Here is a 25,769-nt window from a genome sequence, read left to right as displayed (position 1 = left end):
ATTTATAAAGTACTAGGTTGGCTGGGAATGTGACTGTGTTAGGAGGGCATGGGGACTCCCAGGAACAACACAACCCCTGCCTCATTTCAAGAATGCATTTGCAGGTTTCACTTGGTATATCAGTCAAGTGTGGCCATATCTTCCAATGTGTTTCAAAAGGCTTGGAAGCAACACACACACACACACACACACACACACACACACACACTCGAGCATGCAGACACGTGAGGTCTAGTTCATATATTACTATGCGCCACAATTCCCTGTCCTCCTTGGATGGCCATCAGGCCTCTATCCAGGTCAGCTCCTCTCTGTACCTCGTGGGATGCACTTTTCACTCTTCTTTCAGAGCATACACTCGGAGCGCTGAGCTCTTCCTTCCCATTGGAGCACTGTCTGGGATGGCTTCTCCACCTCCAATCCTTTATCTGGCTGGCTTTATTTCTAAGTGCTTCCCTAAGGTCTACATGTAGAGTGAAGCTCCTTGTTGGCTAGATAGCATCCACAATGTTTATTTTGCGGGTTTCAGTTAAGACCGTTGTCACCATTCACTGGAAGCTCCTGGAAAGCAGAGACCATATTTATTTTCTCTGAAAAATGAGGGATGATCAAATGATTGTGAAGAATTATGAACTCCCTTAACATTTGAAGAATAAAAGAGTGTTGTCTTGATGGCTGGCTGGAAGGATGAAGAATGTGTTAATGGATGAAAAATAGGTGTGTGGATGGGTCACAAATAGATGAAGAATGGGCAGATGGATGAATGAGTGGGTGGATGGGCAGAAGGACTCCTTGGGGCTGTCTGTAGCATGTTTATCTACTTGCTGTTAACTTTTCATGGTGTTCCACTATATGCATGATGTCTGCTTTCTTCTCCATAAACCCATGTCTCGTTTTGAAACCTTTCCTCATCTACAGTGACTGATAGAGCGGAGTTCAAATTTCCCATTTCCATACATGAGTGTGATACCTAACTTTCTTCCTCTATGCAAAAAAACAACAACATCTTCCTACTGGATTAGTGAAGAAGATGGGGGGAATTTAACACATGGATAGACATTGTACCATGCCCGGAATGTGAGATACTCAGCAATGTGCTTCATTTCCCTGCTGAGTGTGAGGGCCTCCTTCCTGGTACATTGAACTTGCTGGAAGTGGGGGCATTGAGATCATTGAATCTGAACTCAACAAGTTATACCTTGTTTGCCAAACCTTGCTTTTTGGATCCTGGCTAAGGTTATTCAACAAGCTGCACCTCAATGTTCTTATCTGTAAAGTAGGGATGGTGATACTTGCCTTTCTGTTTATAGTGTAAATTAGATGATTTGACACAGTTTAAGTTCTTAGAAGTGGTTTTGATCATTCAGTTGGGTGAGGGAGATCTTGTGTTTTTCCTGTGACACTCTGGCAAGCCTCCTTGCTTTGCCTTCAACATAGACACTGGCTTTGCTTTGCTTCTAGGCTATCACTATGAGCTACCATGTCTTAGCAAGCCTGAGACTTCTAGTTGGGTGGAAAGCCAGATAGACACTCAGGAAGGTGTGCCACAGTAGCAGAAGACAGTGTGTGGTGAAACCACTTCCAAAGGGAGCAAACCTGACCCAAGGACTGTGCAGAGTGTCCTGGAAGAATACCAATGCATGCATTAGTAAGAAGAAGGGGCCAATTAAATGGACTGCCATCTTTTCAAATTGGCTATTTCATGCCCATGTTAGTTTCTGAGCTTCATTTGAAAATCATATGGGAAGGACCAGGGAGATGGTTCAGCTGGTAAAGTTCTAGCTGTCCCACAGTCTTGATGACCTGAGTTCCACTTACAGAACCCATGTGAAGAGTTGGAGGTGGTGGTTAGCGCCTGTAATCCCAGCACTCCTACAGCAAGATGGGAGGCAAAGACAGGAGAGTTGCCTGGATGCTTGTGAACCATTAGCCTAGAGTAAGTAGTGCAGCAACAGTAACAATGGGAGAGACCTTGCCACAAGGTAGAAGGTAAGAATGCTGAGACACCAGAAAACTGTTCTCTGACTTCCATGTGCGCACACCTGAACTCGTATATGCACACAATTAATACACTCCAAAGAGAAGAAAACCAGGAGAGAAGGTCATGCTAACACCACATTTCCATGTAGGGTTGCCTTACAGCTCAAGCTGTCTTCATCAGGCCATCTTATCTATGTCATGTTTTCTGAGAGAGGGGGAGGCAGGGAGAGAGGGGGGAGGGATAGACAGAGAGACAGTGGCTGACGAAGAAGTGGAAACACTCCTTCACCTCAATGGCCTTGCAGCCATTGCAAGGGCTTTATCTTAAGGCAATCGGGAGTCACCAAAAGGTTTTGAGCATTAAGGGGTTTACTAACTATAAAGCTTATTATATGTACCAAGCCACAGGCATCACTGAAGGGTAATGAAGTGTGTGTGTGTGTGTGTGTGTGTGTGTGTGTGTGTGTGTAGCTGAGGCTCTGCCACACATATCAACAAAGCTAGTAAATATGGCCAGCCCTGGAGCTTCCATGTGATGTGACAAGAAGGGCAGGTGTATTGAGAAGTTGAGAAGTAACCTCTTCCTACACAGTGTATACTTCCTTGCTCCACTTCCTGACTTAGCAGAGGAAGGATCTGAGGGACCTAGATGTTCGAGAATATTAGCAAATTCCCCAGCACGCACAGCCCAGGTGCATGCCCTCCAAGGCTGCCCTCCCCAGGATGTTCTGTTCCACAGTGGGACCTATGTTCACACGCAGGGTTGAAGTGGTGTTGTCTGTGCTGGGAGATGTGGACGGGCAGGGAACAGGCCATACCCAGAGGACAACAGAGGACAATGTCTAATTACCTGGGGGCCTTGGCAAGCAATTTTCTATGGTTGGAGGAATTGGATTTTTTTTAGTGTGTATGTGTGTGTGAGAGAGCTTGTTTCCAGTCCAAGCACACAGCTGAATGACATCTAGGTCAAGGAGGCATAATTATATGGAAATGACTTTAGTTTGGGAGCTTCTGAAAACCCACCTCCACACTCTGGGAGTGGTGGAGTGGAAGGAGCTTTGGGCCTTCCCGGACTGAAACGAACTGGCAGCAAAAGGCTTCCTTGAAATGTAGGAGCAATTTGTTCCTTTCTGGCTTCAGGACACAGCCTGTGTGCCACAAAGAGAAGAAGCTGCACTTTCTGGCTCAGCCATGATGTGCACGACTACTTCAGTCCTAATCTGTACTTGCATTGTGACTGCTATGGCTTAGATAAGGCTGGCTGTCCTGGGTGCTTGGCATCCCCATAGTGCTATTAAAAGCTTATGGAACTTTTAAAAGGAGGGACTTTGTGGTCACTGATTAATTAATGACTGTTCTTTTACGTGTATTTATTCTGTATGTGTGCATGTGTGTTGGAGCGTGCCATGGCATAGATGTGATGATGAGACGCTGGTATGAGATATGAGAGTTGATCCTCCCCAACCATCGGGGGTTGAACTCAGTTATTCATGCTTGGTGGCAAGTGCCTTATCTGCTGAGACATCACACTAGCTATTGCCTGTCCTTCTGGGGAAAGTGATTCTGGTCTCACAGGAGTTAGCTCCTATGAGAGTAGGTTTCACATAACATGCCCAGCCTCCCTGGCCTCATTTCTTCTCACATCATGTGTCTTCTCTTTTCTGAATGCACTTCCTTCTGTGTCAGTACTTGCTGTTATGTTGTGATACAACCAGATGCACTTGCCAGATGCTGGCATGGTGCTATTTGAATTTTGCAGACATCAGGGTCATGAGTTAACTAAAACCTCTTCTCTTTATACATCACCCAGCCTCAGGCATTTTGTTATAGTAACACAAACCAGTTTAAGATAGGGATCTTGGAAAAGTTAGTGAAATTTCTGTTTGTTGGGGAAAATGGGACTGAAAACTGATTCTATGTGAATAAAGTGCTTTGAAAAGTTGGACATAGATGGTAGGCATGGCTGGAATTTTGCCTCTGCTCAAATATCCTTCTGGTTTTACTCAACACTTTTTCCCACTCTATGGAGCAATAAAGCTCTCTAAACAAGTTACCCTGTCTCCATCCTTTGGTCTTTGCTCACAAACTCTTATTTTCCTATAATCCTTCTTTCATTCAACTCATCTGAATGACGCTTGCCTGTCCTTCATGAATCATCTGGTCACCCACCAACAGTGACAGCCTGATGTCCCCACACTTGTTATAACCTTGCCTACAATAAAGCAAACTATCATCTTTAACTCTGAGCAAAAATGTAACATGCAAGACAGAACACCAAGTGACTATGAGAAAAGAAATTGCACCCCCGAAATAATAAACAGTGAAAATCTATGTAGGAGCAGTAAAAATGAGGACAGTGGAAATAAATGGCTGTATATCCTTCCCTGTCACAAAGGAAGTTGGTTATAATCATTCCAATAGCTCTCATTAGCAGTCTCTTATCACAAGCTAGAAATGGTGGAAAGAGCTTCATATTTAATGATCACTGTGTGCCCCTCACTTTGAAGGTGGGATTTATTAGACCATTCCTATAATGCAGAGGATAAGGGCTTAAATTTAGTGACTGCCCCAAAGTCACTACTTACTAAGTATCAGAGTCTGAATTTGAACCCATGCCTTCCTCAATTTTAATGTATCAGTTGTCACGATTCTTTAAGAAGGGACCATTGCTTTCATAGGTATTCATACAGTCTGCAAGCCAGAAATATTGCTATCTGTTCTGCTGGGCTGCTCCCCATCTTGGGCACCACTACCAGCTATTTACAATTTCAGGGGACCCTGCCCTTTCCTTGCTTTCGGATTCCCCAGAATGAATAAGATCCTCTGGTCAGACCAGGAAAGGGTGAGTTTCTTTCCCGGTGGTGGAGTCACAGGTGCAAAGTCACAGAAGTGTGAGCACATGCTGTGTCTGCAGAGCTGTAAGATGACGGCTTGGCTGGTGTGTGGACTGCAGGGGAATGAGGCATGAGGATTCAAGAGCCCCATGTGATAACCTCGATGAAATTGCTTTACAAACTTCCAAGGTTGTTTTGGGGACTGTTGGAGATAACGCCTGTGAAGCAGCTTTGCACACTGGAGGAACATTAGGCAAATGTTAATTATCATGAGATATTTTGGAGGTAGCCTGATTGGTATGGGGAACAAGATAGCAGAAAATTAAAATAGCTGCTAATTTCTCTTGAATCTACATTCTCAAAAGCATTCATACGTGAAAATCCTCTAATTCCATTGCTCTCATCTCTCCCCATTCTCAGATAAATAGATTATAACAGATTTTCAGAACTAATAAAAATTCAGCCTGTTTCCTGGTTATTATTGATTTCACAACCAGGTTTAGCAACCTGGAGTAATATTTTGTTGCTTTCCAGTAAGACCACATTGAGTTAATTCTTTATTGAAATACTTTTACTCATATATGGTTGTGTCTCTTCTCTTGGATGTCATGACACTGGAGCTCTCATGAAGGTAGGTTTGTGCCCTTCTGTCTTGTTTAGGGATGGATGCTTATTGTGTTCTATGATACCTGAGGCACATCAGAACTTGCTGACAAACATTCTTTCAGAATGTAGCATGTGAGTCTAGATATTCACATTCCACATGAGTTGCTTTAGGGGCATCTTTATTATGTTTTGAGTCTGCTGTCTTCAAAGCCATTCTATCTATTTGGTCAAAAACTTAATCTATTTCCCCAGTTCTAATAAAATACTGTAGGTGAAACTAATTTACTTAATACACATTCATGTTTCTAGTAAAGAATCCAAACTTGTATGCCAACTGGAGTCATACGAAGGACAAAAAAAGAAGAGGTGGAAGCTATTATAGTCATAACAATATTATTAATTGTAGAAAAGAGTTACACTGAAAAGTTACAAAAGGAATGGAAAAGAGAGGACCAAGGGGTGAATAGATCAGCTGTGACTGATCAGAAAATGTGATAGGAGGATTCCATGTGCACCCTAACCATTTATCAGAGGGCAACTACATTGTGAGTGGGGGTAGGGACAGAGCTTTCTTCCTATCTTGTTTGTGCTTTGTCTCCTGGGTCATCAAGCAGCTCAGCTGGTAGCCAAAGTCTCACAACATCACCCACATCTCTGCCATTACTTCCTGGCTCCTACTAAAGTGAAGAATGTGCTTACACTCTCACTGTCACCCCTCTCAGGAAAAGATTTCTTCCTGGCTGGTGGAGATACTTCTGCATGTCCACAGATGGGTCTCATCTTCCTATACCCATGCCTGAAGAAAGGGGTTATGACTTTGATGAAATACCCTTTTGGGCGATGTTAGAACCAAGATCTGTGCTTTTGGAAGCAATATGACATGTATCCCCTGGCCTCCTGCTGCAAATAAGAACAAAGGCTATGACACCGGGTGAGTAACTTGGAAGCATGGCTTTGTCACTGTACTACTCTGACCATAAACTATTCACATGCGACTTTGTGCTTCTGTTTTATTAAACATTTCTACATCAGGGCTGGAGAGATGGCTTAATGGTTAGAAGCACTTGTTGCATTTGTAGAGGATCCAGGTTCTGTTTCCAGCACCCACATGATGACTCACAACCATCAGTAACTCCAGTTCCAGGAGATCTGACACCTTATTTGGTCTCCATAGATACCATGCACACACATAGTGCACTTACATACATGTTGGCAAAGTACTCATACACAGAAAAATAAAATAAACAAATCTTTAAAAAGTATCTATTTCATGGATTTGAAAGGATTGAACCAATCAGTTCATGTAAGGCACTTACAATGGTGCCCAGTGTGGAGTAGGCACTCAGTTAACAGTAGTAATTGTGATGATTAATCTTAATGATGTAGAATTACCTAGAAACTGAGGCACACTTCTGCAGAGTGTGATTCCAGAAAGCATAAATGAAGAGGGGACCTTCTCTGAATGTGGGTGGCACTATCCTGTGGTGATATCTTGCTTATACAAAAAAAAGCCTGTCTGAAGTTCAGAGAATGGAGTGTACCACTAGCTGACCATAGAGGTCTGCACCAGACCTCTACTGCTAGTGGCACCTGTATGGCTCAAATGGGCTTTATTTGTACAACCAAGATATCAACACACCATCCCATGGGTTGTGGACCTGGATAAGACAAAAGGGGAAAAGAGAAAGCCAGAGAGCCCTCGCATTTCCCTTCTCTCTACTCCTTGGCCACTGTGATGTGAGCAGTTCTGCTTCTCCATGTCCCACTCTACTGTGATGATGAACCCTCTGAAACGATGAGCCAAAACAAACCCTTCGCTTGCTCGTTTCTGAGAGCTCTTTTGTGGCAGCGATACAGACTCTGGGTAATTGAGCTAATGTGGAGAGTGATGAATGTAGGAGTTACCACTCTTTGGGACTGTGGGATCATCCTGAGGTCTTTCTCTAAAGTGAACCACTCTACTGTATGTTAAGAAGCAATGCCATACACAAAGGGTGTTGTAAAATGTTAAAAAGTGGCTAAATATTGAGTATTTCACACAACATAATAATAGTTTGTCAGTTAACATTTTTGCCTGCTGGACAGGACATGTCTTACAAGTAAGATCACAGATCATTCTTTGTCTTTTAGTCATGAATCTCATGAGAGAGCTGCGAGGCCTGTGTGTGATGACAAATGACTCTGTGGTCAGCATGTACAGAGCACTGTGGGCCTCAGAAAGGAGGAGGGTGGGTTCCAGAGAGCAGGTAGAACACATCTGCCTCTTCTCACCCTCTCCCCAGCACTGCCACCAACCCATGACTGGTGCTGGCAAAGCTCATCTTTGGCCCATGAACTATACCTTCACCAACACCAGGACTCCAGCTCTAACTGTCTCTGTGGCACCAGTATCTAACAGACAATTTTCAAGGGAGTGGACAATAGAAAGCTCCCACAATATTCACAGGGTGGGCTCTACATTGATGCCTTTTAAGGCTTTCACCTATCATGGAAGGTACAGTCCTGGTTTTGAAGTCTGTAATATAGTTGCAGTTTACAACTCTGCCTTCTGGAAGTAGCTTGGGGAAGCCACTTAACTCTGTTGAGCTTCCCTTACATAATGGATGAGTTCTTTGTAAGTTTTAATTCACTGCGTATCGGTCAGCACTATATTAACATTAGTGATTGTTATTGATGACTCTATAAACATTAGGAATAGCATCTTGCATGGACTGGGTGGCCAATAAGCATTCACTACATGAGCTGGGTTTAGAATTCTGAGTACTTGCTGACACTGAACCCCTTTATGGGTGACAAGGGAAAACTACGAAAGAACTGGATGAAGAAAGACTTTTTTGGAGATTTCTTTTATCACAATATGCTAGTTTATGGGCAAAAAGAAGCAACTCAAATTTCCATTTTGTAACTTAGTATGGGGTGGAGAAGGAATTCACCTATCTGTCCTTGGTTAAGAAATGAAATCTGTTTAGAGAGAGGGCAAAGGGGGCATTGGGGGCATTCTTCAGTCAAGAAGGAAGATACATTTCCTTAGAATGTCTGCAAAGTCCAGGATGGGAGGGTGAACCAAGACAGAGGTCAATAGACGCAACATTTGTCTTGTCCCGTGCCCTGAATGCCAACATCTGCAGCAGACCCATGGGCAAGCACAATACATGAGCAGATATGGGCAGACTTAGCTCACCTCAGCTCTGCTGCCTGCTAGCTAGATGACCTTGGGAAGGTCACTTTCTTTTATAATCTGCTTCCTTATCTGCTAAGTAGACATGATGGAGGTGCCAGGCTCCCAGGTATAGCTGTGAATATTAAGTGAGGCAGTGTGAAGCCAAATGCCTAGCAGATATTAAATACCCAGTAAATGGTCGTGGTGATGATGAGGGTAATTATGATGATGATAATGAAAAGATACTTAGAATTGAAATGTCTCAGATTTCTTAGGTTGATACGAAAACTACACTTCTAAAATTTGGAAAGCAATCATCAATCTGTCATCTATCTATCTATCTATCTATCTATCTATCTATCTATCTATCTATATCTATCGATCATCTATTCATTTGCCCACCTGCCCATTGAGATGCCCATCTGTCCATCCACCTATCTCCATCCATCCATCCATCCATCCATCCATCCATCCATCCATCCATCCAGCCATCCAGCCATCCATCCAGCCATCCATCCAGCCATCCAGCCATCTATCCAATACTTTCTAACCCATAATTATGTGCCAAGGACTAAAAGAGAGCAACTGAGCATAAGAGATGCCTACTGTCAAGGCATCTGTTTTTACATTCCCAGGCAAAGAAAACCCTTCCCTTTTGAGATCTCCAGGAATTTGAACATCATATTCTCCCAGCACTTTCAGCCCTGTTATGATTTTTGATTTGCCTTTTGGTCTTACTAGCAAGTGAGGTTTTAAGGGCAGAGAACTCGCACCATACTCATTTTGTCTCTTTTTCCTTTGTTATCCTCTCTGACTCAAAGCTGGATCTCATAAAACTGAACACGGTTCTTCATGATGTAGCCTGAACAGCCCAGCTGGGGAGCTACTGGACAATCCTTACGTGGCGTAAGTAAGGAAGACTTGTATTTGGTATCTGTTGTGTACATTGTCTTAAGTACTGGTCTCAGCCAGATGAGCATTCTCTCTCATTTTACAGATGATGACATGGAAATTTATAGATGTTAATTACACACAGGCAGAAAGTACAGTTGGAACTCAAGCCCAGATATTATAACATCCATTTTTTCCAAGAAGTCCTTTTAGGGTGACTGGGGAAGTGGGATAAGTCCAATTGTGATGGTGTAAATGGGTGAGTGTGTGTATTTATGTGCTTATATGTGATGTAACATAGGCAGAAATAAAAACAGCCAACTTGAATTCCTTTAGAGCAAAATTAAGGAAAAACAAAACATCAGACATATGAAAAAAATCTGTGTGTTTGGAGGCAATGAAGAGAGGTATGGTGAAAGGCATCGCATAAGCTTGGTCTCAAGGAGGCTATTGGCTTTGGCTCCAAGTTATTTTCTTTTCTTTTTGATGACAGTTTGGGAAGACTCATCAGGGGAAATACAGATATTTTTGGAGACCATGTCCTGCTATATGATCTGGCTGACCTGGCCTTAAGCTCATGCTCCTCTCATCTGCCTTCCAAATGCAGCCTTGCTTACATTTAGAACGATGAATTGTTATGCTCAGTCTCCAAGTGTTACTTAAGGGAAAGCGCTGCTATCGAGGGTGCTTAGGCAGACATTTACCATGTTCCAGAATGTATCTTCTGATGGCTGACAGACAGGGGTGGCAGGTAGGGGGTGGTGCTGGTTCAGATCTCTTCAGGAAAGTAAGTGAAGGTGGTTGAGGAGAATGGTAACCAGTGTCCATCAGACTAACATTTGCCATGGTGTATCTAGTGATGGGAACAATAAAAGTCTTATCTCAAGGGATGCTGAGAAGACCCAAGAAGCAACCAATCTCGTCCTTGCATGAGTTACATCTGTTTATACAAGATGTTCTTGGAATGTCTACCTTAGTTTTGTGGTAGAAATTTCTTGCCAGATTTTGTATCATCAGAGCTGAATGCAGTCATGGTGACAATGCCTGGCTGGCCAGAACTTCGTCCCATTCATTTGTCAAATGACAGTGCTGAAGGTGACCTTCTCCATCCTGTTCACCTCTGTCAGTGACAGCTCAGAGCAGGCTCTTGTTTTCTCTCTGCTTATGATTCTGGCCACCCACAGCACTTATCCATAGTCACAGTCAAGATGTCAACTTTCCCTTGTGCCATGGGAACATAGCCATAGCTTCCAAGAGCCAGGCAGAAATGTCCTTGGGATCTGAGGACATCATGGACTTGCCTATCCCTCCTGGTTGTCTCTGTTTTCCCTGGAGTCTGCCGCTGGTGACGAATGGGGCAGAGTTAGGATGCAAGAAGCTGGCCAGGAGATGACCTCTGAGCCTCACTCCTACTGAGTACCAGCGGCAAAACTGTGAGTGCTGCGCACAGTTCCCTCTTTCCTCTGTCTTGAGATCCCTTTTACTGCAATGATCATCACCCTCTTCTCAGTCTTTCTGCTACCACCGCTCAACACTTAATCTCTACAGAGAGCTTTGAATGACAGGCTAGACAAAGCCACCTGCTCTAAAAACTCTGTGTAGCATCCTGTTGTGCAAAGCGCTTTCATAACACAGCATATACTCTCATCGCTGACCACTTTTTCTTGCTTAGTGTGATCCAGCCACACTATTTTTATTTTTTTATTTTTTGGTGTTGCCTCCTTAACATCTCTGGGCTTCCACCCTGCCTGTTCCTTCTGCCTGTCATGCCCTCTCCTGGTGTTCCCACAGCTAGCTTCTTCTCAGGCCTCACTGAAGCATCCCCTGTCTGGGGAGCCCTTTTCTGGTACTATATCATGTAGCTCTCTGCCTCCTTTTCCTGTGTCATGATTGCCAAAGAGGATATCAGTACCTCAAGTATTTTTGTTTAGATATTTGCTTGCTGACTTGCCGTTTGTCTCTCAAGTAGTATGGAGAAGTGCAGGGACTTCCCAGGAATTCTTTGCTATTCCTAACACAGAGAGCATGCCTGGTATATGAAATGTCCTAAGCATGGAGGAAAGACATGATATTGGAACATATTCTGTGAGGGATGGGGCTATGGACCTTTAGGGATTGCCCAGCCTTGTCCTGCTCACAGCCCCATTCTCCCTGGAACTTGCAAATGCTGTGCCAATATATATATTTTAGGGAAGCCGCTATATTTCTTCACAGAAGCAGGGAGTGTCTGTCTGGTAAGCACTCCAAGGAGTTGGACTGTGGAGTTGAAGCCTTGAGTGCTAAAGGTAGGGAGCTGCGGTCAGGGGAGAGTCACGGTCCATTCTATGCCTTTGACAGTGGCATGTGTGTGCATGTGTATATATGTGCACACGTCTCTGTGAGTGTCTGTGTGTCTTTGCCTGGTGTATCCATGTGTGCATGTAGTGCCTGGTGTGTGTCTATATGTGTCTGTGGTCCACATCTGTGTGTTTGTGCATTTGGCTAGAATCCCTCAGTTGAAATGATGGGACTGATAGCTTGCTTTGCACTTAGCTGAAATGATAAGAAATGTCGGTAGCAGAAAAGCAATTCCCCCAGCTCTGCTGACTGCCAAGCGTTCTGGCAAATGAGGGGAAGAGGAGTCACTGGTGGATACATTGGCTTATACACTGGAAAGTGGCTCATCCCAGGTCAGAGCAATTCACCTGGCTTTTGTAAGTGACTGGTTTCCTGTGTCACTTTTTTTGCACTCACTTCCCTGTTATTCCAGATACCATGGCCTTATTTCTGTCCTGATTCTTGTATATCAGTCCCTTCCTGGCCCAGCTTGTTTGCTTTGTCCTCTCTCCCTCCCCTCACCCACCTCCTCTTGCCTTTTCCTCTCTCGTTTCTCCTCTCTTCCACTCCCTTCCCCTCTCCCCTTGTCTTCCTCTCCTTTTCCCCTTCCCTGTCATTATAAATTGAAGTGTTCCTTCTGGAGGGGAGTTTTTGTTGACCTCTTGGTCTGGGTCAAGTTCTCCAGTGGTGAACTCTCACAGTATCATGGCATTTGCACAGCTGAATTTTTGCATTTGAGTGGGTTTCTGATATCTTGTGTGTGCCCTTGCACGTGTGCACACATGTGCTCATGCACTTCTGTATACTAGCTTCGTAGACTTGGCGGTGTGCAAATGTCACAAAGAAAGGAACAGGTCTTTTGGGTCTTTTCATGCAGTTAACACAGTGCCCAGCATCTGGCAGTGCTGGGGACCTGGGCAGATAGAAAAATGACCTAATAAAGCAAGTCAAGTATGACAATGCTTTCTGAGTTGTCTTCTCCCACTTTTATGGGTAAGGAAGGCACACATTTGGGGGAGTAAAGTTCTTAACTTCTCTGTAATGTATTTCAGCTTATTGTAGCCTTCATGCAAAAGAAGCCAGGCCACTCTGCACCCAGACTGTAGAAAGCAAAGGCACTTGATCATCCACATAGAGACGTCCCCTTTCTTTAATCCCATGGAGGATACACCTTGTACTCCATGTACTTCACATTTCTCCAGGGTGGCAAAGGTGTTAGGGGTAGTATGGGTGTTGAGGGTGGGCAGTCATTTCTTGGGCTATAATAATCAAAGCTCATAGGATTTGGAGTTTTAGGGCTCAACTATGTCTGACTGGTGAGCTGGGTTGGTCTTTTAGTGTCCAGTTTTCTATTCAGAGTATTACATTTGGTGAGTGTCCCCAGAGTTCAGCCGTGGTTCTGTTGTTGGGGACTGAATGTCTATAGCCTCCTATATTCATAAGTTGACCTCGTCATCCCAGTGGGATGTATTAGGAGGCAGGTACCTTGAGAGGTGACCATGTCAGGAAGGTGGATCAATGTCTTTAAAAAGGACCACAGTGAGTTCTTTGCCATTTCCTACTGTGGAAGCATCCCACAGGAAGCTGTCCGTCTGCAACATGCACAGAGCCTGCACCAGAGTCAGAGCACACCAGTACAATGACCTTGGGTTTTTAGCCTTCAGAACAGTGAGAAATAAGTTTCTGGTGTCTCAAGCCACAAGGCTATGCTGTTTTTGTTATAGCAACCCAACCTGCTGAAATACTCATGGACTTTATTTACCTATTATATTGTTTACTTTGCATTTTGTTTGAAAATGACTTATCTTTTTCCTTAAACTTAGGAGGGAAGAAGGGAGGGAGGGAGGAGAGAGAGAGAGAGAGAGAGAGAGAGAGAGAGAGAGAGAGAGAGAGAGAGAGAGAGAGAGAGAGAGAGAGAGAATAGAGACTGACTCATTTGGCTGAATTGGAACTTTCTATGTAGGTCAGACTAGTCTCAAACTCATGATAGTCTTCCCACCTTTGGCTTCCTAAGTGCTGAGATGACAGAAGTAAGCCACCATGCCTAGCTCCTAGATTTACACTTTTATATAACAATGCTCCCCAATGTAAATGTAATATGAATCATATATGCAGTTAAATTTTAGTATCTACAATAAAAATAAAGAGAAACAAAAGTTTAACACTGTATTTTATCCACACATATCCAATACATGAAAGCATGTAATTCATGTTAGTTATTGAGATATTTAACTTTTTTTCCTGTGCTGGCTTCAAAATCCAGTGTGTCATTCACAGTTCCAGTACATTTCTTTGTGTGTGCTGAATTTTTTGTGACCTCTATTTAGAGGTCATAAAACAGAGCTGAATGAATAAATTCATATCTGAGTTGTCCCAACCAGACAGTTATTTTCTAATAACCGAATGATCAGATTTTAATTGCAAATTAATTGAAATGAAATGAAAAATTCAGCATCTCACTTGCTCTCTTCCAATGTCAAGTACTCGATAGCCTTACATGGCTGGTGTCACTGTATCAGACAGCATAGAACCATGACTCACAAGCCAGCCTCCTTGCTGTAAAGAACAGAGGTAATTTTAAAGCAGACACAGGGCCTGGGTGCAGTTCAGTGCTACAATGCTTGCCCAACATATGTAAGACCCTGGGCTTCATTCCTAGTACTGGGGAAAATATCTATTAGCAGAACACAAGGGGCATTAAATTCAAGTCAGATGCTACCACCAGGCAAGGTGCTAGGCCAGAAGATTTAGCACACACTGAGAAGGTGTTAAAGATACACTGTACCAAGCTGAGATGTCCCTTTGATGGGATCAGGAAATGTAAGAGAAGGAACTGATGCTGCATACTGATACCACTAAAAACCATCCTAGATGCCAGCCAGACAAAACCCCAATACTGGGCGTTTGCTGAGCACCAGCTTCTATCTATCCACCCTTACTCAGAACACTGGCCTACACCTGGAGATCAACAGCAGTCGATCAAGAAAAGGAAGCCAAGATCAGGAGAGCTGAGTTCTGTGGAAGCCTCTGCCATTCCTGGCCCTGCAACTTCAGGAAGGTCTTGACCCCTCATTTTGTAAATTGGGGGTGTTTGGTCTCAGCAAAGAAGACAAAATAAAACACAAATCAAAATCATCCAGAAGCCACTGACTGACAGATAACATGCCTTGAGCTAGCCTGAACGATCTCACCTCTCCTCATCCATGCCGCAAGCTCTGAGAGAAAGGCATGGTACCCATTCCATGGGCTGAGTATTGTGGCCACTTGCCAGAGTCCCATTAACATGAAGCCATGAGGCTGTGACTTTAGTCCAGGTTGGGGTCTATTGTGCCCACATCCCAATTCCCCGTGCTGGCAGGTTTGAAGTGCTATTCTGTTTCCCCCAAAATGTTCTATCTCTTGTTCAAGACCTTGTCAACATGCAGTTTATAGTATTTCTTGGAGAGTTTCCTTTTAGTTTATGTTAATTCCCTGGATCAGGGAGTTGGCATGTCTTCCTTTGGCCACATATTTCCTTGGGCCTCTTGAATTATTCCCTCCTCCCCCCATCTAGATTCAACATTTTATTTTCTACTGTGATCCACACTGATATTTCTGGATGCTTCTTGTGGCTTCCCCATGCCGAGGTTGTAAGTCAGCAGGCTGGTGGGCTATGGCAAGCCTGCAGAGAGATCTGCATGGTTGGCTCGGGAAGTGCTGGCTCCCAGGATGTTTTTAAATCTTTTAAAATTGGTTGCCAACATGGAAACATTGACTACTCCACATAAATCTGGATCTCTAGGTTTTGGAACAATTTGGCAACACTGAGTTGCAGGCCAGGAAGTCAAGTGGCAGAGGACTCTCTGACATCCAGCCCCTGTCTTCCCTATGCTCCACTTGAGTCCCACTTGTCATCTGTCATCGAAGTGTGGTCACCACCATTTTCTCACGGTAAAGCTGGGTAATGGCACATAGGACTGCTCTGCCAGTTCCTAGCTGTGTGAACTTGGATAGATGACACAAATTTCTCACCTGAAAAATGGATGATGACATGCACACGCCCAAGACTCCTCATATGAATTAAATGAGTTCACACATTAAAAGAGCCTTGAAGAATGCCTAGCACACAGTAGGTGTTATGTGAGAGCCAGTGATTATTAAAAGCAAGCAAAGGTTTGGCAATTTGGTTCATTTATCTGTCACTGAGGGGAACTGAGAGAGAGAGATTAACAGTGATATGTTTTCAGTAACACAGCAAGGAAGCACGGTTCCTTGGAGAAGTGAAGCATTCAAAACTGGACACTCTGTTCACAGACAGTATCTGACTGCCTCCTTGCAGGTGTTTGAATTTACGACACCCATATCCCCCTCCTTATCCAGCGTTATGGTCTCTGATGGGTTGGCATCCTTTCCCAGGCTGTGACTATGTCTTCTAGCTGCTGGTGGGACCCTTTCTTTTCATGACCCTGGATTCTTTCTCCAGGCGACTGGATGTGGTAATTGCTCATGCTTGCTGACTTCAGCTGAAGGTTACTGTGTCTCCTGCACCAGCACTTTTTCTGAAAGGTGCACAGAGACCCAGGTAAGCCATTTAGGAAGGCCCATTCCCTCGGCTCATGGAGGGATTTACTGATGACTAATGGGCTTGCCCTTCTCTAGCTTGCTAGGGCACAGTTTTACCACCATTGTGAGTAGATCCACACATTTATGGTAAAGATCCATGTATGAAGTGTGGTTACTGTGTTCTGTAGAAGACAAGCCTGGCTTGAACACGTGGACATATTAGACCATGAAGCAATGTCAGATGTTATTTATAGAATCCTACACGTATGAGGGACTATGAGAAGCCTTTGTGTGTTTTATTTCTAATTGTCACGGTAACAATGTAAGACCTGGAAGGTTAATAAAATTATCAAACTCTTACTCCATGTGAGAGCAAGCATGCCAAGGATGGAACTAAGCATTTTCACCATTAAATTTATTTTCAAAACAGTCATTTGGAACAAGCACTGTTAATATCCTTCTCATGGCTGAGGAAGCTGAGGATCAGAGAGGGTGAAAATTTTGTTCAAAATAACAGATTATTAAATAAAGGAGGCAGGATTTGAATTCAAGGTGGATGGTATGAGATGCTTGCTTAACGGATAACCTTGATATCCCACTGTAGGAGGGTAAGGTCTGGAAAGCAATTGTCCTGGGTTCTATCTCAAGGCTGGGACAGGCAGCTTCCAGGAGAGCTGTATTACGAGTTTGTGATTCCACAAATCTGTATTGCTGTATTCCACCTAAGGGTCATGTCTCAACAACTTGTGGCTTTGATGTCCTCTCTAAGGTCATACAATGAGTGACTGACAGAGGAATCTGGAATCCAGAGCTCCAAATCTAGTGTTCTTTGTCTGACTCATATATGATCAAATGTGCCTGCTTGTGGCACAGACAAGATGCAGGGTGAGTTAGGCCCAGCATTCAGGGATGTTTAGAATCAGAGTATCTGTGTACTTTGACAGGAAGCAGCTCCCATGAATTTGGATTCGAGGATGTGAAGGAATACTATGCAGCTGTATAAAGGAATGACAAGTTTCATACAGTCTCTGCAAATGAAAATGAAAAGGTAAATCACCAGATAATGTGCTCATTTCAGGCAGAATAGAAGTGGAGAGTTGAACTTCTCCATTTATATTTGCTGACTGCACTAATATACCTTAAAAGAAGGTCAATAGGAAATGAAGGCACAGTATCAGTGGTCACCTGTGGGGTGAGGAATTAAAGATTGGGAAACAGGAGAAAGTGGTGGGTGGGAGGCACTCCAACCTGTGCCATTCCTTAAGCTGAGGGTTTCATGCTGTATGGATGCCATTACCTATTTCAGAGGGACCTGCTATCCTTCACCCCCTGGAAGGTGCTACCTCCAGAGATTGAACGTTCACACTCTTCTGGTTTTATAAGGGAACTCCGAATTCCATTGAAGTTATTTTTCCAGTTTTTAATTTTAATTTCAAATTATTCATTGATGGTAGATAGAAATAACAGTTTTTACATATTTAATCACTTATTTTGCAAACACACTGGAGCCACTTATTAGTTCTTAGGACCTCCTTTGTGTTTTCTGTGAAGGCTATTCTAGCATCTATGAATAGAAATGATTGAATTTATTCGTTTCTTGGTACCTGTGTTTCTCTTTCTTGCTGTATGCCTTATTCTACTAGCTGGAACTTCCAGCACTATGTTGAATAAGAAAGAGCCAGGAGGGCAGCTCTTCTGCCTGGCTCCAGATAGGGGTTGGGGGAGCACTCAGGCTCCAGCCCCTGGATGTGATGGAAATCTGGGTTGTTTGTAGATTCCATTTTCCACATTAAATAATTCTCCTTATCATTTGTTTGATGAGTTTTAACTGCAAGCGGATATTAACTATTGTTGAGTGTTTTTTCCTCATCTACTAAGATGTATCACTTGGATTTTATTTTTCAGTTTGTTAACGTTATTGTAAAATGTAAAATTTGGCATTCCCAGATAAATCCAAGTTCTGATTGAGTTAGCTCTCTTAGATTCTGATTGAATAACTTGGCCATTTCTGGATTTTTTTTTGAGACAGGATTTTTCTGTGGCTTTGGAGGCTGTCCTGGAACTAGCTCTTGTAGACCAGGCTGGTCTTGAACTCATAGAAATCCACCTGCCTCTGTCTCCTGAGTTCTGGGATTAAAGGCATTTCTGGATTTTGTCAAGAGACTTATTGGTTTATAGTTTTATTTTCTGATATCGGTCTTACTTTGATGATAGTATAAAGCTGGTATCATCAAACAAATTGGGAAATCTCCCCACATTTCAAATGATGACAATGTAACTTACAGCGTGCTTACTGTGTTCAAAGTGCTGTGTTTAGTGCTTAATTCAGTCTTCACATCAACCCTACAATGCATGGACTATTATTATTACCGCGGGTCCCCTTGAAACAGGTAATGCCATCCATACAGCTTGAAACCCTCAAGTTTTAAAGGTGGGGAGTTGAAGCATGGGTAGTTAATGCCACTTGCCCATAGTTACACAGGGTATAAGCATCAAAGCTAGGACATAGAACTGCAGAGCTCCAGCCCCCACTCTTAGTCCATTTACTCTACCTTCTCTAATCAAAACTCTTTGTGGGTTAAAGAAAGCACATCTGCAGGCTTCAGCCCAGTCACCGGGCCACTCATATCTTTACCTTTGGTTAATAACCATGGTAACTATAGTATGTCAGGCTCCCTTCATTTCAACCCAGCCATCAGAAGCAGATCTCATTACCCTTGCTAGGCAGCTGTGGAAGTGTTCCTTCCTGCAGGGTGGGGTGCCATTTCAAACTATCATTTCCTTCCTCACTCCGCTTTCCTTCATGTCGGCAGCACCTTTCAGAAAGCAAAATTAAAACAAAATCTCTCAAATCCCCATTTAACTTTGCAAGGTTCCTTCCTTACCAGGGCAGCTCACCTATCACTCCCTTGCTCTCCCCCCAGGCATTCAAGTTCACGGTCTTTACTCTCTTCTGCCATCCCTTTATATCGCTTTGTCCCCACTAAGTGAATCAGCATTAGCTCTTCTGACTTAGCTCCTGTGTCTTGAGAAATAAGAAACCTCTTCCCCACTTAAAAAGGAGGAGGGAGAGAAACAGATGGAGGTTTATGAGGGGTAGGGGTGCCAATATTCTTTGCTTTAGCATTGGGGAATCAAGATTGTTAGAACAGCTTCTGGAAGGAAGAAAGGAAGGAAGGAAGGAAGGAGGAAGGAAGGCAATGTGATGCAACAGAAAGAGCAGGTGTATTTACCTCTGGTTTGACTCTATGGTTTGGGGGCATATGTGGCACTTCTTTACGCCTCAGTTTACTCAACTATGAAATGGGTTCAGATACATGTGTAGGTCATCAGGAGGTAATAGAGATGAAATAGCAACATGTGGGTGAAAAGATCTGCTGTAGAGAAGGCACTGAGTAAAATGTGCTTTTCTTGAACCATACATTATTCTTAATGTTTTACAGGGTGAGGTTTTGCTATACTTCCTAACCTGGCCTCCAACTTCTCATCTCAAGAATCCTCTTTCCTCAGTCTTCTGAGTACCATAGGTATGACTTGAACGATTTTTATATAATGTATCTGAATTAATAGATTCTACCTGGGGAGGTAATTATGCATGATTCTTACCCATTTTACTGATGGGGCAAACTGTGGGACAGACAGGCTATGAATTCCTAAGTGGCTAGCTCTGCCCTACTTCATATTGGAATTTTGGACTCATGCCAGGCCTGTTGCCCTGGTCCACACAGGCAATTACTTAGAGTAAGGTGTTAGACCACATGGCTTTTTTCAAGCTTTTTCTGCCAACTTAGGGTGTATGTGGCCAGAGACACCTGCCACTTCCCTGTAATTACTGGATCTCTTTTGGCAAACACCCAGGCATTCCCCATCCATCTCTCCATTTCCATCCACATCTCTGACAGCACTGGGGGGATTTAGAAAACTTGGAGTGAGTTCACTGCTGGGAACAGTGATTCAATTAAACTCTCAGTTTTCAACAATATTTGTAAGGCCTGTTGCTATGTCACACCCCACATAGCTGTGTCTCTCCCTCAGCAGTGGTGATGAGGGGCATGCTAGTTGATGGTGACTATAAGTTGAAGAGGAGACTACCATGGTGAACTCTCAAGGCTAAAATGTCAGGCTAAATTCTGTCCTCTAGGCACCTCCTGGACCCTCTGCTGGTTCCCTAATCATGCTGAGCAGCCCCCTTCTCCTAACAACCCCATGTGATGACAATTATAATTGCAGCCTCGCAGTGTCAATCATTGCAGGTGACAGCCACTGAACAGCATGCTTAACCACCTCCTCATTTTCACCAGAGCTGTCACTTGTTGCTACCACCCTAGGGAAAGCCACTCTCATAATGTCCATTTTGCAGAGAGAAACTGAGGCACAGAGCCATCATGCCACCTGACTCTGGTGGAGGCTGGATTAATCCTGTCTGTACTCACATTTGTTTGCTTTCCTATATGGCTTCAAAACAGTGCTCCCCCAACCTTCCTAATGCTGAGACCCTTTAACACAGTTCCACATATTATAGTGACTCCAACCATAAAATTATTTTTGTTGCTACTTCATAACTGTAATTTTGCTACTGTTATGAATCATAAAGTAACTACCTGTGTTTTCTGATAGTCTTAGGTGACCCCTGTGAAAGGGTCACTTGACCCTCCAAAGGTTGAGAATCCACAGATTTGAGAACCACTGCTTTTCAAGAATGACAAGGACTCTGCCTATGAACCAGCCTTCTAGGTTGTTAACAAAAGTGTGTTTGCCCATGATTTTGGATAAGACTGATCTCCCCTTCATGCTTGATCCTTCTGTATCCAGCTATTGCCTCTAAAGGCAGATGATTCCTGAATCCAGGGATTGGCCCCTGAAGACCCTTGGGAACCCTTTGGCACATCCTTAGTATTTGCACATAGTAGGTGGTCAAAATTGTTAGCTAAGTCTATGAGTATATACACACCATCTAAGTTCAAATTGAAGCCTTCTCTTTCTTAAATCCCTAAGCTCTGGGCTGAATCAATGCCAAGCACAGTGTCTAGCATACAATGGGTGCCAAAGTTATGTGTGGGAAAGATGGTGGCTGTTCAGGAGATTTAGACTGTGATGGTTCAAGACAGTTTGCCTTGAGGTCATCGACAGTCTTAGCATTCCTCATCCTCCTAACCTCACGTCCTGTTGTGGACTCATGGAGGTCATCTTCCTTGTCTTTGCAGCGGTGCCCCTTAGAATTTGTAGAAAGAAATGCAAGTGTCCAGCACAAGCAGTAGGAGAGATGGCGAGGTCAGGAAGGAGGTTGGTTACACTATGATGGGGTGGAGTGCTGTCAAAGAGAGGGCATCTGGCTCCCCTTCACTTCAGCCAGCATCACACATAACCAACCTCTCAAAAACTCACTTCCCAATAGAGCACCCTCGGAACAGCCTTTGGAGGGCAGGAGAGGGAGGGAGATACAACCTGGATGGAAATAAATTTCAGCTTCAGGTAATTACAGGAGTGTTCTACCTGGTAGGGTACATCAAAGGTCGAGCCCCTCTCCTAGGCAGGGATAAGTTAGGAGGAGAGCTTGCCTTCACAGGGAGTCTCAGGAGCCTATGCTAGGAAATTTGTGTTTGCCTGTGCTTTTCAACTTGGGAGTGGGGGTTGTTGGAAACCATGTTTCCAGGGGCTCTGGATTCCCTAAATGTTTGAGGAAGGGAGGGCTCTCGGATTTGGGAATACTAAAGCCCAGCTTCTCAGGATCCTAGGATGCTCAATTCTCAGAGCAGAGATGCCAAGTGGTGGAGGTTGAGATGCTGTCTTGGACAGGGGTTTTACTCTGTCTCTATGTCTCTAGCTCTTTCTTCTGCCTGCAGGTGACCCCAGGAATGTCCCTGACATTGTGTGGATGACAGGATTAGTCAAAGACCCAAAACTGAAGCCACTGTGTCTGCCCCCTCTTCTTCCTGGTCCCAGTTGCTCTCCCACACAGCCCAGACAGACAGCCCTCCTCCTCAGCAGCTCATCTCTCTTCAGGAATTCACTACAAGTCTCAGCTTCCTTTCAAGAGGACATTACAATGAGGGAGCAGCCAGCCACTCACCTGCCTCACCCTGGGAGGGGAGGCTGGGGTTGACCTGGGGGCAAAGTCAGAGGAGACAGACAAACTCAAGGAGACTCCCATCCCCTGAGCTGGTAGCTCTGGCAGTCACTGCGCTTCTCTGCACAGGTGCCCCATCCAGCCCAGACCAGGGGCACCCCTTGACTCTTGACTCTTCTTAGCCACAAGGAGACACCTCACTCCCTTAGGGCAGGTAGCAAGGGTTCATCCCATTACCCTTAAACTTGAGTGGCCAGTATCAAGGTCTTTATGTAGCATTAGGCAGAGATCCTGTGGCAGAAGTAAGTGTTCTCAGCTGAGGTGACAGTGTGGGGCAAAGGTAGAGAAGCCTTCCCTAACCTTTCTGCCCAGAAGCTGCAGTTAAGTCTCATGCAGCCCTCCTGCGGGATGAGAGGGGGGGAAGGGAGAGGGGAGAGGGGAGAGGGAAGAGGGGAGAAGAGGAGGAGAGAGAGAGAGAGAGAGAGAGAGAGAGAGAGAGAGAGAGAGAGAGAGAGAGAGAGAGAGAGAGAGAGAGAGAGAGAGAGAGAGAGAGAGAGAGAGAGAGAGAGAGAGAGAGAGAGAGAGAGAGAGAGAACACCAGAACACCAGCACGCTTTGGAGTGGATGCACACCCACAAGGCAAAATGCCCCAAGGCCACACAAGCACTGTCCAAGCCATGCGACGTCCTTTCATCCTCATCTGGAAACCTCCACAGTTGCCACCAAGGTTTAAACTTTGTCATTTTTCAAAGCGGGCTCCAGGGCACTTCCCGAGAGGGTGTCTGGGACCCCGGAGGTTGCAACTTGGGGCGATTCCCTCCCTCTCCCCCAGGTCCTCTCACCTGGTAATCCGAGGCACAGCAAAAAGCTGTAGTAGACCACCGGCACGAAGCCCAAGCCGCAAGCCGAGCTGTTGGCGGTGAGGTGGGCGTGCGTGTGCTCCATGAGCGCGCCCCTCGCCGGGCTGAGCTCGGCGCAGCTGCCAAGCGGGTGGGGACTAGGCAGCAGCTGGGGCAGGATCCAGGATCGCCACCCGGCGGGAACCGCTAGCAGCCCTGGCCGGTATCCTCAGCTGGCTCCGCACCTGCCTTCCTGGATCGGCTGCTCCTCTCTCCAGCAGGGCTTGGGGGACGCGGGAGGGGCTCTAGCAGCGGGAGTGTGCACCTCCCTCCTAGGACCGCTCAGCTCCCGCCTCAGAACCCCGGTCCGGACGCCGTTCTCCTCAGCCAATCAGCAGCTGCCTGAATGGTTTTGTGTGTGTGTGTGTGTGTGTGTGTGTGTGTGTGTGTGTGTTTCCACGCGCGCGCGTGCACGCGCTGGGGGTGGGAGCATCGGGTGGGACGTTATAGCGGAGCTGGGTCCCAGCAGCTTTTTCTGGCTCCAGCTCTGGAGGAAAAGACCCGGTTAATTTGGGAACCCCAGAGGAAGACCGGGTTGGAGAACAGGCTATCCTGGGTTTCCAACCCCTGTGGGAGGGGCGTGGTGTGGATACGAGCTGCTTCTCCCTTCAGCGGCTCCTTTATCCCTCCAGCATGTCCTCAGTTTTTCTTTGACTCTCCTACCAGCTACTTATCCCCGCTCCCCGCCAATGCCTCGAGTCCATCTTCATGTAAAGGATTCTACACCACGGGGATGGGGGATGGGGTCGCGAGTGGAGTGCTGGAGCTTCGGCCCAGGAAATGTTGAAGGGTGTTTTTTGTTTGTTTGTTTGTTTTTCTTGCCTGGTTCAGGAAACTGAAGGAAGGCTGTGAACATCTTTGCGTGTGCCACCAGGTCCATGATGCTGTCTCTGAACTCGGCCCTCCACACAGTCTTCAGCCTGGGATAAAAATATTGCGGTCACTGAGACACACACTCACTCACACGCACACAAAGGCACACAATGCCCAGCCATGCGGGTTCACTCACTTACACACTCAAGCACGCGGACGCTGCTCTCATCTCTTCCACACCTAGCTAGACTGGTGAAAACATGCAGAAACCCTCATCAATATGCAGGAGGGCTCAGCAGGCTCAGGCGGAGCCTCGAATAAGTACACACACAAATGCATGTGGGGGGCTGGGTGGTCTGAAGTGTTTGAAGGTTGTGTGAAGGAGAGTATGAGCTGAGCAGGTGGGATCCCTGACGTGGAGGGGCGCCCCCTTCGCAGGAGAGGCAGGCAGAGCGCTCCAAGAGCTTCTTCACTTGTCAAGGGTACCCAAGAATACGCTAGGGAGAGACATCTGCCCCAGGCTTAAGTTATGCCGGTGTGTTAAAGGCACCGCAGGAGCACAGAGGCAAGCCTTTCCAGGAGCAAGCTGAAGCAGATGCAAGCCAGGGACATGTGACTGGCTCTAAGATGCTGGACACCCACTCCTCCCCTAACATCTGTTCCTGAGAGAAGGAACAGGCTGAGGCTTTTCTGGGTCTCCAGCAATGGCCCAGAGTCCTGTCCCCATGGGGAGCTCTCCCTGCAGAGTGGAGGAGGGGAAGACTGGAAATCAAAGTTGTAGAGGGATCTGCTGGACTTAGCCGAGTCTGTGGTGGACATACAGGGTCCCAGATCCCTAAAAGGACAAGGTTGTTACAGAGTCCCGTAGGTACACTTAAGCCTAGTCTGATACTTCAAACCCCATTAGATATATCTTGTCTAACTTTTTGCTTCGTTTTTATTTTCGATTGACACACAGCATCATGCATATTTCTGGAGGTATAACGTGATATTTTGATTTCTGTATTTGATATGTAATGACCAAATCAGTGTAAGTAGCAAGCCTTACACACTTAAACATGTGTCATTTCTTTTGGGGGGTACACTCAAAATCCTCTCTTGGGGCCAGGCAAGTAGCTTAGTTGTCAGAGTGTTTGCCTAGTAAGCATGAAACCCTGGTTTGGACCAACAGTGACACATAAGACCTGTCTCAGTGCTTCAAGTCTGTAGTCTCAGCACTTGGGAAGTGAAGACAGGTAGATCAGAAATACAAAAGCATCCTTGGATACATAAAATACTGTCTTATAATAATTTTGAATGTGACTACCTTTCCCATAAAAATCTGAAGAACAAAACAAAACCCCACTATGGTGCTAAATAAAGTAGCCCCCAACACATAATTGCTGCTGTAAATCTATAGACTGAATTGGCCTGTAGGTGGCGCTGCATTGAGAGGAGATATGAGTCTCTTAAGAGATCTCCCTACATTGTGAATAAAGGCTAAAGCCCCAGAGCTTTTCCATGGGAAGTTTCTACTGTCTGAAATGTTCTTCTGGAAGCTTCACAGCCTGCCCCCTCACCTTTATGTCTCTGTTCATATGTCTGTTTTTCATTGACAATCCTATTAAAGATTTACATCTCAATTATTGTTTACCCCAAATCTTGTACTACCCACCTTTCTC

At 45.0% G+C, this 25,769-nt stretch overlaps 1 protein-coding gene across 1 annotated transcript in view; it reads right to left on the bottom strand.

The window, feature by feature from the left end:
• The window catches only part of Gpr139 (G protein-coupled receptor 139), a 44,626-nt gene extending 20,888 nt beyond the window's left edge, over positions 1-23,738 (bottom strand). The window contains exon 1 of the mRNA XM_005064491.4: positions 23,239-23,738. Coding sequence (XP_005064548.1) covers positions 23,239-23,341 — 103 coding nt within the window. The 5' untranslated portion in view covers positions 23,342-23,738. The remainder of the gene's footprint in view (positions 1-23,238) is intronic.
• Positions 23,739-25,769: the final 2,031 nt, after the last annotated feature.

The sequence above is a fragment of the Mesocricetus auratus genome, unplaced genomic scaffold, assembly GCF_017639785.1.
Source record: "Mesocricetus auratus isolate SY011 unplaced genomic scaffold, BCM_Maur_2.0 Super-Scaffold_4256, whole genome shotgun sequence".
Taxonomy (NCBI): domain Eukaryota; kingdom Metazoa; phylum Chordata; class Mammalia; order Rodentia; family Cricetidae; genus Mesocricetus; species Mesocricetus auratus.
This window is presented reverse-complemented; position numbering and strand designations above follow the sequence as displayed.